A 15,355-nucleotide genomic window follows, 5' to 3' on the forward strand; every position below is an offset into this window, starting at 1 on the left:
TGAATCTGGTTTGAAAGACCCCATCACACATGCCTACTTCCTATTATGTGGTTCCAGGTGTTTAAGTATCAGTTGCAGTGTGACCCCGTGTGAATACAGAGGAAGAGGTGTACTGCCTGGGATGGCAAACTGGTTCAGTCCAACTTCCTGTTTCCTTCACAAGGGAACACCAAGGGAAGAAGGAATACAAGGGAAATACATGAGATACCTCCTCTGCAACACTCCCACAGCCTCCAACTGCTCTTAGCTCTGGGTATTTCCTGAGCCTGAGGGGGGTGTTGGCTCCCTAACTCTCAACACAGCCCTCTCCCAAATACATGGCCAATCTCCCCTGCACCCCAGAGAAACACCCTGTACCCCGCGTGCCATTTGGAAAGGCACCGTTCACATCCACTCCCATGCGACTGCTCGAAGAACCATCACCTCTTGTTCTCCCACTACCACAAATCTGATGGTTTGTACTCAAAAAAGCCAGTTGCTGCCCACCCTCTCCAAGTTACTTAGGCATATCCTGCCTCAGCAATTTCTTTTGAGTGAAAACTCTGAGCCTGCTTAATTGTTCCCTTTAAGGGACACAAAGCCAGATAGCCTAGCATCCTTGTTATCCTGTTCCAGTGTTTCCTTTATAAGAAGCAGGAAGCACAACCAGGCACAGCGCTAATGGTGCAAGCTCACCACAGATCTGTAGAATGCCATAAATATGCTCCCTGTTTTGTTCTCTGTCCCCTTCCTTAAAACGTGCCTTGCTTTTCCAAACACCAAGCTAGTGTTTCTGCGGGCCACAGAGGGTCCCCCTCCTGAGGAGCAAGGAGCCATTTCAGATATCGCTGTTGTTTCTGTAAAGTTAGGTCTAGGTTTCTGCACATACGTCATCTTGCGTTCATCTACCCTGTATTTAATCTATGCCGAGTCACCCACATTCTTTAAAGATGACCCTCACCCCTGCTAACTTGAGAAAGTTTTGTGTAGTCAGCAAACATTCTCGTCTTGCTGCTCGCCATTTTCTCCAAGGGAGGGATGAGTTGCCAAGCACTGCTAAGCTGCCTCCCTGCACCCAACTACTCACACTGATGCTGTTCTCTGTGGCTATGAAATAATGCATGTCTCCACTTGCCAATTAATGAAAGCTACATTTTAATTCATGGCTACCAGCAGCCAAGTAATATCGAGTATTACTTGGCATGCAGCACCTGAAAAACTACCGAAAACACAGGTAACATTATGATTATTAAATCATGTGCACCCACTGAGCGATGTGTGTTTAGTATTAAATATGGGTATTATTCCATGAGCAGAGGAGCACATGGAAGATAGTCTGTTACCCCTTGCTAACGCATAATTATTATTTTATTACCTTTTCATGACCATGAAAATTAAAAGCGCTGTATTTGATTCATTCTGGTTGCAGCAGAGGTGGGGAGAATATTCTGCTGTGATTGCCCAGTCATACTGACCCTGAGAAAAAGCCAAAAAAAAAAAAAAAAAAAGAGGCCCTTCAGCATACGTTTCTAAAACGGTTTCACTCAATAAAGCGCTAGTGCACTGCACAGATAGCTGCTGCCCACCGCCAGCTCTGTCTGAGTGCCTTGCCTCTGAATCTGCTTTTGTTTGTGTCTTCTGATTTCCTTCTAATTCTCATTTTCAGTTTGTTTGCGTAATTAATAATGACCTTCTGCACTTAAACCGCTCACAGAGTGTCCCAAACTTGACTTCAATTTAACGCAGTTTCGGTTTTTGGTTTGTGAATGAACTGCTTGTTAATCCCCAAGCACAACTCGAAAGTTCATTATTCCCGAAATTTCCACTCATAGAGAGCCAGGGAGAAAAGACTGACACCCGAATAAAATCAGGAATCCACAGATAAGTTGTGTTTACTTTTCAAGCAGAAACTTTCCAAGCCACGTAGTAAACATTTTGCTTAAAACTACTGCTATTTTACTTACTTCTAACGCATTTATTAATCTCTCTGTAACTCTACCGTCGGTAATTCCAAAGGAGAGTGTAATGAGGCTGCAGAAATGTATGCTCATGCTGCTCCGTTTCGTAAGCTGCTTCCGGTAGGCCAGGATTACAATTTGAATTTTCATCTATTAAACACCTCGTGCTGCAGACCCTTCTCTGTGACCGTGAAAGGTGTCCGGACATGCTCATTGTGGCGAGTTTCCAACTTTGCACAAACACTGAAAAGCAATCTTGCTGGAAGCGGGCAGTTTAGTATGACTCGGCTATTAATTTTTAAGGAGGAGGTTCTGTGATCTGTGACGAGACCAGTATTGTAATTGACAGGAGGAACTACCAACTGCTCATGCAGATATTTGAACCACTTAAGATGTCTTCATCCGCGTTTAAATATATATATATATATATATATGTACGTATATTTAAAAAATTCCCAGAAGCGGGGTGTCCTTTCCGCAGCGTTCACAGCACACTCTGCCGGCTGCTGCCTAAAGTTAGTACCAGCCTGCAAAGGAAATCAAAATGTGTTTTTCGGCACAGCAGAAGCCCGGCTTATGCCGGCTAGTCGCTGCGAGCAGGGAGAAAAGGGACCGAGAAGCACTGGGGATGTTTTCTGAGGGCAGCGGGGACGGATTGGCAGGAAATCTCGTTTCGTGGAAGAGAGAGGCCTTATTTTGGGGGATGGGGTGGGGAGGACTAGACTACGGGGACACGACTCCTTTCAGCGCTGTAAGGTCACACCACTTCGGCATGGTGGCCGGAGCCAACATCTGCCCCAGCGCAGCCGTCCCTGTTTCTTCAAGGACGGGGCAGGCGCTGCCTAACGGACGAGGGAGGGTCACTGGCTGTTGGGCATTAAGCTGGCTTTATATGAAAGTGGCTTAGAGCCACATTTGCATGACAAAGCCATTTACGTGTATCTCATCAATAAGGAAGGCTACAGGCTGCATTTGTTCTCTCCGGGCTCTCGCATCACGCGCAACCATTAAAGGTAGCGGCGGGAATGTCGGTAAGCGAGTGCTCCGGTGCCATGCTGAGCGCGGCGCGGGTCACCCGGTGCCCCGAGCAGCCGCCGAACCAGTTCAGTGTCTTTTTTTTTTTTTTTTTTTCGGGGCGGAAAAACGTGCTCGGGAGCTGCTCGGGCAGGCCCGGCGAGGCGCTGCCGCGGCCGCGCCCGGGGGAACCGGGGCCGCGCTCTCTGCGGGCGGAGGAACGGGGAATGGCGCGCGTGTGGAAAACCGGGGCGTCCCGGCCGGCGCGGCGCTGCGGCGGGCGCGGGGAGGCGGACAAAGGGGGGGATCTGGCGGGTGACGCTGCTCAGGAATTCCTGCCGCCGCGCCGGGCGGGGGGGAAGGGGAAGGGAGGAACGGGCGGTGCGGTGTCTGCTTTTTTTCTCTCCACAGGGTTGCCCAAGCCCGCAGCGGGGGGTGCTGCAGAAAGCGCTCGAAGCGGCACACGCGGCCCAGCGCGGAAATCGCAGGGTCATGGCTCCCCTCCCCCTCCCTACCCCACCCCGATACCCGCAGCGGGACCCAAAACCGGGTCCGCCGCTGCGGCGACCCCCGCTCTTCGTCCCCTTCTCTCGAACGCCCCGTCCGTTTCCCGGACACCCCCACCCCCCAGCCCCTCGTGGCCTCACGCCACGCAGGCCCCCGCCCCGCCAGACCCCGCGCACCCCTTCCCCCCCCCCCCCTTGCAACCCCCCCCACCCGCCGCGGATCCCGGCACGCCCCGCGCGGCGGAGAGGCGGGGTCCGCCGTGGCGGTGCGGGGAGGCGAGGCGGCGGTTGCGCGCATGCGTGGGGGCCTCGCCCCTATCGCCCCCTCCCCCGCCTCGCGCTGTGCGCCGGCGCAGTGCGGCGCGACTCGTGCGAGGGGAAGGGCGAGTCGCGGCTGTCGGAGCAAGGGGGGCATCCGCGGCGCTCCGCGCCTCCTCCGCCGCCGCCATGGCGGGTGCGGCACCGGCACCAGCACCAGCACCCGTCCCGGCGGCTGAGAAAGTGGAGACCTCGGCGGCATCGGGCGAGCGACCGTCACTTTCGACGGCAGCGCTGGCGAAGATGGAGCGGAACCGGCAACGAGCGCTGGCACTGCGGCAGGCGCGGCTGGCGGCTCGGCCCTATCCTGCCGCAGGTCGGACGGCGCTGGAGTGTCCCGGCTTCGCCGGGCAGCTCCCCGCGCCCTTCTTTCTTTTCTTGGGGGGCGGGGGGGGGGGGGTGGGAGCTCCTCGAGGCGGCGGGAGAAGGAGCGGGGGGGGGGGAAGGGGAGCGCAGGAGGTGGGGGGGGGAAGGGGGGTAAACCACGAGGCGCGAGGGCCCCCTCCCTTCCCCCACGCTGCTGGATGGGGGGGAGGGGGGGAAAAGGAGGTCCATCGCGCGCGCGCGCCGGGCCCCCGGCTTCGCGCGCGCGCCCGGGGGGGGGGGGTTGGGAGGGAAGGGGGGGGGGGGGGGGAGAAGAGAGGAATGGTGTGGGGGAAGATGGGGGGTGCGCAGGCGCGCCCCCTGCTGGCGGCGGCTCCAGCCGCGGCACTTAACGCGGCGCCTCGTTTGTCTTCCGCAGGCGGCCAGCGGGTGAGGGCCCCCGCCAAGGTCGTGGATACGGGAGGGGGCTTCTTCCTGGAGGAGGAGGAGGAGGAGGAGCTGGAGGAAGGGCCCGGCGGCGGCGCCGGGAAAATCGTGCATCCCCCCGGTAAAAAAAGCCAGAGACCCTCGGGGGAGGGAGCGGAGCAGGAAAGAGGCGGCGCCGAGTGCGCGGGGCTGGCGCGGGAGGGCAGGAAGGAGCGGGGGCAGCAGCGAGCGGCGGCATGGGCGGGAGGGCGCGGGAGAGAGGGCGCCTTTCTCTTTTTCCCGGGCTTTTTCCCACCCTTTCTTCTCCCCCTCTTTTTTTTTCCCTTTTTTTTCTTTTTCGCTTCTTTCCCTCCCCTCCATTTTCCTTCTTTTCGTTTCCCCTTTCTGGATGTGCTGAATTCCTGGCGCGTCCGAATTCTTTCAGCATTAAGCACGCGGTAATTAAAAATGGAGAATTTTAAGCCGCGGAAGTGGGACACAGCCAGTGCCCTTGGGTATATATAGCACGTTTCTTCTTTTTTTTTTTTTTTTTTTTTTTCTTCCTTCGATAAACCTTATTTCTACGATTTCTTTCGGGAATTGGAATTTTAAGAGCAAAGTAAGTGTGAATCCGCGGGATTTCGTTGGTTTTGGGAATTTAGAGGTTGATGGCGTTTGTGCTGAGATGAGAGCACTGCTGCAGTGCCAGCTTTTAGCGTTATAAAACGTACTCTGACGCCAAATTGCTGATCCGTTGGTGGAGGATTTCAACACATTGTCTAGTGATATTCTCCCTCCAAAAAGCAAATGGAGAAGTAAGGATCCCAAAATAGATCCAATTTCTTCTCTGGGATTGCCTTTGTCTTGCTTTGTTCTGCTCTGAATCGGCTGCGGGGCTATTGGTGCAGTATCTCTTTGTTAGAAATCGCCACCAGATTCATTAGGCTTGTAAATTATGAGCAGTTTTACTTCTTTTGAGGTATAAATGTTTAACAATAAATTAAGTGGATCTGGGATGCGTTTGCACGGGGGGAGGTGGTTTTTGCTGTGTAATTCTTGATGTCATTGTCTTAATAAAATGCCTCTACGGTCGGGAGTACTGCCTGAAATGATGAAACGTGATGTAAGAGCATGACTATGTGAAGTACTGAGCATCCCCCCCTGTCGCTTGCGGGGCTGAATTGGCATAAAATGTCGCGTTTGCTAGATCGAATCTGCTATAAATGCAACCGTAATTAAAAATGTATGGTGCTGCATATCAAGCATTAATCTTATCTTTCAGGTATTGTTAAAATTCTGCGGCATTGCCTCACTTCTAGCGCGTGAAACTGTATAAAAATGTTAGAATTTTTGTTAGAATTGCAATGTTACTGCTAGAGGAGCGATTCTCATAGCTGCGGTGTTTCTCGGTGTCCCACGGAACGTAAAGCGGATGGCGATGACGCTGGAGGTGATCTGCCCGGCGAGGATGCGTCCAGCAGCGGTAGCCGGCAGTGAGATGAGTCTGGGCTTGGAGCAGTGCTGAGAGGGCTTGGGGAGAGGATTGTAGTGGAGCTCCATCCCCATTCCACTCCTAGCAGCTCTCTGGCCATCCTCCTCCGTTTCTGCCACCTGGAACAGACAAGAAAGAGCTTTTGCAACCATCTCATGCCTCCATTGAGCTCGTTTAGGGGAGAGGCAGGTGTGGCTGAGCTAGGAAAAAAACTGGAGCAGACTGAGAGGACTATGATACCAGTGCTGCTCCAGTGCCACTTCCTGCTCACGCCACCCTCTTCAAACTGCATCCCCTTCTCTGCTTCCTCCTGTTACTGCCTGCACGTCCTCTCTAAATCGGGGCGTATTTTGGAGGGCCAGAATGGAGGAAGCTGTAGGAGGAGGGGATATGAAGCACTTCATGAGGAAATTGAGAGAGTTTTTCTTGGTTTGTTTTTTTTTGTGTGTGTGTGTTTTGTTGGGGTTTTTTTGTTTGTTTTATTTTTTTTTAACAATGGCTAAGTCGAAACAAATGTGTGCATTTCAATGCTGAAATCGAATACTTTGTACAGTTAACTTTCCAGCAAGAAAAAAAATACAGGGGCAGAGATGGGATTAAATGATAATGGGTTTGAATTTGTACTTGTATCTGTTGGGGACAACTTCAGTAGAGGAGTGAAACTAGTCTGTAACAAATACCTCTATAATGTGAATTTTAGTAAAGTCTCCTGTAATACCAATTCCAGATGTTTGGCTTTTAATGTTGCAGTTCCCTAAAAAACAACAAAAATTTCTTTTTCCATTAGCACCTGTGCTAGAATTTGACTATCTCATCTGTGGAGACTGTGGCAAAGAATTCATGGATTCGTACCTTATGCAGCACTTTGATTGGGCAACATGTGATAATTGCAGGTATTGCAAATAATCAGCAGAAGAAAGCTTTAAAGATTGCTGGCTATGCTAGAGTTAATTATAAATGTGCTGATTACTCAAAGAAGCTGTCGGCAGAGAGACCTTTATCAGTAAATACTTACTGAAAAAGTAAACGGGGTTGTGGGATTACCTGTATTTCCCCTTATGGGAGTGAAGAACAGCGCATTGTTTCGTGAGTCTGTGTCGGGATTAAGGAACATCAGTGGGGTTTTGGCGTTAACGTGGTGGAAACATGGTGGCTTAGAGGGCGATAAAGTGTGCTTGTCGGCATGGAAGTGTGTTCGGTGTGGCAGACCACGGCTACGCAAAATGCTGATAGAACGCAGAGTACCCGCTTTCTGAAGCAGTGCGGGGATTAAGAGAGTATTTGCAGTCCTCGGGAATTAACCTGAGCAAAGTTAGTACTTTGATCAGCACAAGAGAGCAGGGAGCCAAAGGGCAGAATCCCCGTGTGATGTTAACGGGTTGAGCTGCATGGTAAGCAGGAGTTCGACCTTGGGCAGAAGGCACTTATCTCAAACAGAAAACGCTCCAAAAGCTGCAGAGATAACCGGGGTAGTGAAACGGACTCTGAAGCAGCAGCCAGCCAGCCATTAGTGTCAGAATGAATGGGGGAGGAAAAAAAAAAAAAACAAAGATAGCAGCTGGGAGTTTGTTCTGAGAGCTTCCCTGCTTACTACAGGGAGTGGCCAGGGTGTGCACATGGTGTGGGCAGCTCAGTCATTAGAGGCAAAGTGCTGTCTCCAAGATAAAGTGGGTGGATGGAGCTTGTCAAGCAGAGGGCTCCGAGGCTGAGGAGTGGTTTTCTGTCGGAGGTCTTGCAGCTGAGCACTACCGATTCGTTGCTGCATTAGCTTTTACGGTGAACTTTGAATTCTAGTAAAGCTGCATTGGCAGCAGCGCTTCCTTGATGGCCGTTGCTAGCAATTACTGTTTGGCAGATTGTTCCGGCTCGCAATTCAAGTTACACTTCAGTCAGGATTGCGTAAATGTAGGGTTTTTTTCATTAACTCACAAACGCTGCTGTGGCTGCAGAGCTTTTCACTGACTGGTAAAATCTAAAGTCCTTATTGCACGGTTCCTCCACCTATTTTCATTTGGAAGCGAGTGCACTGCCCGTGTTGCTAATCTGATTCTGGGATCTAGAAGCATATGGAGTGTGTATATTCTCAGGTGATCTGACCTGTCTTGCATTACGTATTCTTTCTCTTTTGACCATGTGTCAGGCTTGTGCTTTTTTCCTTTCGAGTTGCATCTGGGTTAGGCGAATACCTAAAATTATTCATGCTTTTTAAGTTTCAGCTACTCCCTCTTGTAAGAATATGTAAGAAAAGCACTTCTAGAAAAACAGGCTTCTCGGCCTACGTGTGCTCAAATGGGAGAACTTTTGAACTTAATTTCTGTAAACCCAGCCTGGAGTTTAGCTGTAGATGGTCAGAATCCAAAGTTATTTGCATACATAAAAAACTGAGAGGATGAGGGCAGCCTGTATTTCAGGAATGTTAGAAATGGTGGGGACTTAGATGTTAATAACAGGACTTTTAGGTGCAGCTTTTTGTCTTCCAGAGACACAGAAGATAAGCATAAGCTTATAACAAGGACAGAAGCGAAAGAAGAGTATCTTCTTAAAGACTGTGATTTGGATAAGAGGGAACCAGTGCTCAGATTCATTGTGAAGAAAAACCCTCATAATTCACGATGGGGTGACATGAAACTTTATTTAAAACCACAGGTACCGAAACTTAGTATATTCCAGAACTCTTTTTACCTCCTTACAACTTTGTTAGCCAAAATATTGGCGCTTTGGTTCTGATTTCTGAATGACTTTGTCAAATCCAAGTATATTCTGGGTAGCTGGGGTAAATTTTCTGTATCGTTAAAGAGCTGTGGTGCAAACTCATGGAAGTGTCCATGATTTGGGAGCGTTGTAAAGATGTTCATGGCCCACAGCTCGGTGTGCACAGCTGCAGGTCATGAAGCACATGGCCTTTCAGTGACACTGAAATGGTGTGGGGCAGCTGCTGCTGTGCGCAGTCCTTTGTAGCTGTGGCCTCGTGTTTGCTGCTCTCCCCTCAGAGGCAGCAGGAAAGGCAAGTAGGTTTTCTAGGGCACTTGTCTTGTTTGCTACTTTTGTAGGTGTGCTTCTGCTTTAGTTGAATATGTGCAGAATTAGAGATGGGTTTGACTTGTTGCATCTACTAATACTAAAAATCAGTGTTGCCTTTTACTGTGGAAGGAATGCATGTTTGCAGTCAAAAGCTGAGAGACAGATGGGAGGCTGAGGCAAGATTGGATTGGCTTGTGTAGGGGAAAAGAATTACATTTGTGAGTTAGAATAGTTTACTTTTATAATTTCAGGGCAAAAAGAAACATATGTCTGTCCATCCTGTAGGTCATCGAGCGTTCCCTTGAGGTCTGGGGTAGTGAAGAATCATTGCAAGAAGCAAAGGAACTGCGCCGTGGTAACAGAGAGAAGATGAAACAGAAGAAGTTTGATAAGAAAGTTAAAGGTAAAGAGTTAAACTTACATACTGCAGTACCTGAAGTGAAGTACAGTTCTGCTTGAATTTGTTTCTGCATCTGATGAAAGTATTCAGAATACTTTCAGTGTGGCAAAATGGAGGCTTTCAGGAGCTGTGTGGGTAAGCCCAGAGCAGCCTGGTCTGACCTCATAGCTGACTATTTTGGGCAGAGGGTTGGACCTCTGGTAGGGAGCTGAGGTCCTTTCCAACCTGAATTAGCCTGTTGTCCTGTGGACATGGTGTGAGAGAAATCAACTACAATGGTTCACTATGATGCTTTAAATGTTTTTTTCTTATGAGCCGGAATGTGCCATAGATTGTTTCTGTTATGTTTTCTGACTTGGGGAGACTGTGGATTTTTGTGGCAATGGGTTATAATTCTGTCATGCATGTGCTTTCAGGTGGAGTAAATGTAAAAGTAGAAAATGCCTTTTCCCACTGTTAACAGCATCCCCAGCTGCTGGTTTTACTGCTCATTATCCTTGTTTTTTCCTGAAAAATTATTATTTAGGAGAGTGGAACTTTTTAAAAATACTTTGAGCACAGACATGCTGAAATCTTAAGGAAGACCACGTGCTCCTTCATAAGAGCTGTGGCTTACCATGGTGTCTGTGCCACCCATCTGTGCTTCCCTCTGGGTCGGCAGTCTGAGGGCAGAGCTCAGACTGGCTGTACTGGTATTGTCTGGCAGCGGCCCAGCATGAGGCTGAGCAAATAACCCGGCTATGCTGTGCTGTGCCATGCCGTGCCGTGCTGTGCTGTGCGGTGCTGGCTGTGGCGCATGGGGCGACCGGGCCCGGGTGTAGCCAAGATGCCGGAGCAGAGTACAAGCACAGGCCTAAACGCGACGGGATGCGCAGCCTGAGCAGCTTGGCTCCGACGTGGCGGCGTTGTGCTGCTCCGTGTGCTAGCAACGTCCGGAGAAGCATCCCGGGCTCGGCAGGCCCTGCTCGCCTGGAACCCACCGGCTTCACTGTGGCTGCTGTGGTGCAACTCGCAGCACTGGGCCTGGAGCTGAGAGTGCCAGCTCATCCAAGAGGCTTGCTGTGACCAGAATGAGATGTGCTCTGCCCTGCCCGGGTAAAACAAATGGGGTGTTCTTGCGAAAACTCTGCATTGCACTGACCCCTCTTGGATACCTTGGAATGGCTCTGTGTAAAAAGGCAGTGGGCAATGTATATGTACTTCGTATGGAAAATTTTTCCGTGTGAGACAGCGTTGTTAGGCTAGTTCTCCTCCTTTAAAAGATGCAAGCAAGGCAAAGGTTGCCAGGCAAGTCATAGCTTGTTCCTGCAGTAGCAGATTCTCACCAGAATGCATGGAAGACAGGCAACAGACAGATTGGCATCTGTAGCCCTGGTTAGCTCGAGTGTTATTAACTATTGCTAAAGATTTACCAAAACCTTAAAATTTTCTTGTATTTCCCATCAGAACTCCGCCGTGCCGTGAGGAGTAGTCTGTGGAAGAAAAAAACCAGTATCCACGAACATGAGTATGGACCAGAAGAAAGCATTGACGAATCTACCTATAAAAAGACATGTACTGTATGTGGCCATGAATTAACTTACGAGAAGATGTAGTGATAATCATTCCCCCCACACACCCTTTAATTATCTTTTTAATGGTATTTTGTATCGAAGTCAAATAAATGCTAATTATGAACAAGCTGTTGCCGAATTCTGTGAGGAATGGGGTTCATTGGTTGTGAGAAGCTCAGTACAGAACAATAAGCGTTGGGTTTTACGCTCGATCTGGCTGGTCCGGTTTGCTGTTACTGGGGGAGGGGGCATCTGGCTGATACAGCAACTTCCCTGCTGGTGGGAGACCTGAGCTGGGAGATTCGGCTCCATTGAAGGAGAGCGTTCCCAAGAGGAACGGCGCCTGCTCTGGGGAGGTTCTGACACGTCTCGGCGTGATTCATAAGGGAGGGTTGTTAGCAGTATCCTCTGCAGCGTTTCAGCCCCCCCTAAGTTTCGGGCCGGAGACCAAGGCTACTCTCACACCGCTGCTCTGTCCGAAATTTGCAACTGAAAAGGGTAAATGCCTTTCCTCGGGGGCAGGAGGGAAGTGGCATTCCAAGGTAGATCTCTTAAGCGCACCCAACCGTTTGCTTTCAATAGGGGGTGGATTTGCTTTCAGGTGCAAATTTCGGATCTTAACAGCTGTCGTGGAATGCTGGTGGAAGTGACGGAAATGAGGGAACACGCTCTGCGTTTGTTTGCCATTATGCACATAGCAAAAACCTGCGAAGTCTCCGGAGGCTCGGGGGCCCGGGCCCCTGCTGCTGTGAACTGAAACGCCAAAGGCAGAGGTGCCGGAGTGGGGGGTGGGCAGGCGGCGGTGGTCCCTGAACGAGCCTTCACTGCCCTCTCCGGGCAGGCAGCGCCTCCCCCACCACTGGGACCGGGGCACCTCGGCAGAAGGCCGGTCCCGGCGCTGCGCTGGGCCGCGTGTATCTCCTCTGCAGGGCCGGTATGTGCTGGGCGCTGACTCACGGCCGCCGGGCATGCCGCAGCACCGGCGCCCGGCCCGGCCCGGCCCGTCCGCCCTGCAGCCGGGAGGCGGAAAGCAGAGGAGGGTTCCCCGCCAGCCCCCGCGGCACTGGCAGCACCACACTTGCCTCGCCCGGCCCGCAGGAGGACAAGGGAGGCTGCTGGAGCAGCCCGTGGTGCCAGGAGGAGAAGCGCTGGCGGTGTATTAGTCAGGGGACCAGCCACGGCCCCGCGGAAACGAAACTGCTCCACCCCGGCCTCATGAACCCCAAACCAGAACCCACCCCCCCCATCATCGTTGTGTCAGAGCCCCCAGAAGAAGCAGGACAGACACTGCAGTAACAACCTGGTTCACCTTCATTTATTTTTAATTGTGCATTTTTTCCCCCAACCGCACCACATTTCTACAGCATCTTTACACTACCCACCACCCCCCATGCTTCGGCAGTTGCGGGGTTGTCCAGTCAGCTGCTGGTATTGCTTTGTGAGCGTCCCCAGTGTGCCGGCCAAGTCAGGTGTACAGCGCTGGACCCATAGTGAGGGGAAGGTGGCAGGAAATGTCATCACAGCCCATGAACGCCAATGTAAATCAAATCGATTCTGAAAGACAGTGCTAGGTGGTTTTAAATTGTAGGATTATGCGCTCAGGCATGTGCAACTGGATCTCAAGCACCCGTATTTGTCAAGGCTCAGAGGAAGTTACAGGTTCGCAAGTTTTAACTAACTGCATTATCAGTTTTATGGAAGTCACATTTATAGTCAGACCCCCACCATTAGCTAGTATCAGAACTCTGACACTGGTCCAAGCCAGTGAAAAAACTATCAAAACCCAATTAAAATCTCTACAGTATTAAATGTTTCTTTAAAAAAGACCCAAACAACTATTTGATTATTCAAGAACAGTAACAAAAAAATATCTGAAGTATTAGTCTGTGCATGGCTGGCAAAACCCTTGCATAAAGCAAATTTACAAGAAGTAACAGTATACCCTGAAGTAATGGAAGGAAGAACCAAACCAGAAAAGGTAAAGCAGAGAAAGAAGTAACAAATCTAAGTCTATGAGGATATATGAGAATGCTATTGGCCACTTACAAACTTAGGTAAAAATAGGAAGCTCCGTTTCTAACCCCCTTGGTTGATCAGGAGATCAGCTGATCCTGAAGTATTGCTGAAATACCTTAATAGGTACAGTGCTTAGAAAGCAAATAAATCATACAGGAACAGACCTGCTCAAAGCTCATCTCTTTCTAAGCTTAAACTAAACAGCAATGGCTATGCAACCCTTTCAATATTCACCTGAAAAATCAAGAGGCTAAGAGCAGCCTGGAAATGCCCTGTATGCTAGCAAACTGGAGCACCTAAGGCAGCGCCTTACCATCTGTCACTGCTTACCCTAATAGACACCACGCTGGCTTGCTGTTTATGTACGTAATGTTATCTGTGTAACTCAAAACTGAGGCTACTCTATTCTCGGGTTGTTTTGCCTCCACTGTGAGATACCACCTAATTCAGCACTAAAATGTTTTCTGAAGACACAGGAACTGCGTGCTGTTATCGCATGTCTAAACCAAGGGCACGGCAGCAGATGCAGATACTGCAAAGTTGCGGTTACTGAGCTAGATAAAGGGAGAGTACTTGGTTCATCCAGCACCATTACTGGGAAGATTTCTGGCATCCCTGCGGTCCAGCCTAGTGCAAGTGTGGCAGCCCAAGAGGCTGAAATACAGGAAGAAGCTGAAGCAGGTCCTGCCAGAAGCTGCCCTGGCACCAGATGCTGGAGCTCCCAGCACCCAGGTAGGGCCTGAAGCATGGAAGTTCCCTGGTCTGTTCCACTCCAGCCCTGGTTTGCTGTCTCTGTGTACCAGTAAAGACTCCTGACAGGAGCAGTTTATGACTCTTCGACCACACTGTGAGGAGGGCTGAGTTTTTCAGATGCTGCCCATGAAGTTCCTCTACCACTTCTTTGTAGCTGCTGTAACAAGACACTACATAATAAATTTAAAAACACATATTCCAACTGTATTACAACCATGTTCTTCCAAACTGAAAATCTAGCTGGCTTGGTAACAAAGCCAAATGCTCTATACTACTTTGAAAGCTTAAACTCAAGTGTTTCACATCCCCAAAGTTAAGACACTTTTTCTATGCCATACTAGAGAAGTTACCACACTTCACCGAGAAGGTGCATCCCTTTCATACTCACAAACCAGTAATCAACTGTTTCTCATTTCTGTAGTTCCTATGATTTAAGGGCCAGGCTAACAAATTCCATTGTTCGTGGGCTTTTATGTCGGGGCTTTTTTTTTTTTGGCTTTTCTTTTTCTCATGATTTTTATACAAATAAAAACCAAGAAACGAAAATACTATCATAAAGTCAGAAGTCAAACCAAGTTAAAAGATGAAGAAAATAGTTCTTACTTCACGTCTATCCCCTATCAGCCATCTCTTATAAGGCTTATGATGCTTACACAGTTTGCTGTTGGTTAGAGTATTGTATTGTTTTATATTGGAGCACACGAAAGCCAGTTTTAGTCAAAAAATTTTTCTATCCCCATATCAAGTTTTATAATGTAAAAAAACCAAACATTAAATTCACTAAAGTCCTGCAGGCAAGACTTTGCCCGTGAATAATCCTCAAGCCTGCAGAGCACAGAATTGCTGAAACACGGCCAGTATATGGTGGTCCAGTTCAGCTGTAAACAGGAGGTTCTCTAGGGTAACCATGTATTGCTGGATGATCTGGTGATGCTGGCAGATAAAACAAACAAAACACATTTCATTTGTATTTGTGTAAGAACATGCAGAGAGGTCAAGACAATCACAAGTCAAATGTTTTCGTTGAAGTTGTTAAGCACATCTCGTTTCCACAGCACAGTAGCCACAAGGCAAGTGTGACAATGAGCCACACTGACTGCAAGAAGCAAGCAAGTGTGGAAGTCCTGTTTGAAGAGCTCCCTGTAGCTCCTCACTCCTGGATCCTGAATTGTGCACAGGATCCCATGCAACTGCAGAGATTCCTAAGAGAATCACGATGCTTGCTTTCCTCTGGAGACAGACCTACTACCCATGAAGGGTTCAGCTCAGAGGGGGACTACACTACCAGTCCCACTCCTCTACCGTTCCACTGCTCATACAGGTGCAATTTTACATTCCTGTCACTTTCATGCAGCCACCTGTGCTTGTTACCTGATTTAATACAGAGCCAAGAATTCAAAAATGACCTTTAATAGATATTTATGCATCTTACTAGAAGGAATTCTGCAATACTTTAATCCACTTATTTTAAAGACATCTATTTTGGCATCCTAGGTTACTCTCCATTTTATCCGTACTATGAACACACAGTTAAGAGGAGCTCGGCAAAATTCCTAATCACACGTCGGTACCTTTTTGCAGCACGCTCACAGTGTGGGAACGGATCAAGAATCAGT

General features: G+C 49.4%; 2 protein-coding genes across 2 annotated transcripts in view; one reads left to right on the forward strand and one right to left on the reverse strand.

The window, feature by feature from the left end:
- The first annotated feature begins 3,702 nt into the window (after positions 1–3,702).
- XPA (XPA, DNA damage recognition and repair factor) lies at positions 3,703–11,072 on the forward strand. The gene is made up of 6 exons (XM_080637658.1): positions 3,703–4,091; positions 4,518–4,646; positions 6,784–6,889; positions 8,477–8,642; positions 9,303–9,420; positions 10,864–11,072. The coding sequence occupies exons 1-6, from the start codon at positions 3,905–3,907 to the stop codon at positions 11,010–11,012; spliced, it is 855 nt and encodes a 284-aa protein (XP_080493784.1). The 5' UTR covers positions 3,703–3,904; the 3' UTR covers positions 11,013–11,072.
- A 1,342-nt stretch (positions 11,073–12,414) lies between these two features.
- The window catches only part of NCBP1 (nuclear cap binding protein subunit 1), a 34,703-nt gene continuing 31,762 nt past the window's right edge, over positions 12,415–15,355 (reverse strand). Inside the window, exon 23 of the mRNA XM_080637165.1 lies at positions 12,415–14,672. Coding sequence (XP_080493291.1) covers positions 14,559–14,672 — 114 coding nt within the window. The 3' untranslated portion in view covers positions 12,415–14,558. The remainder of the gene's footprint in view (positions 14,673–15,355) is intronic.

This window comes from Psittacula echo (genome assembly GCF_963264785.1).
Source record: "Psittacula echo genome assembly, chromosome: Z".
Taxonomy (NCBI): Eukaryota; Metazoa; Chordata; class Aves; order Psittaciformes; family Psittacidae; genus Psittacula; species Psittacula echo.

Bases quoted from the DNA above. Each gene is read 5' to 3' on its own strand.
- XPA (XM_080637658.1), top strand. From the start codon at position 3,905: ATGGCGGGTGCGGCACCGGCACCAGCACCAGCACCCGTCCCGGCGGCT. The intron at 4,092-4,517 runs GTCGGACGGCGC...TGTCTTCCGCAG, and splicing joins TCGGCCCTATCCTGCCGCAG to GCGGCCAGCGGGTGAGGGCC. The intron at 8,643-9,302 runs GTACCGAAACTT...TCCATCCTGTAG, and splicing joins AACTTTATTTAAAACCACAG to GTCATCGAGCGTTCCCTTGA.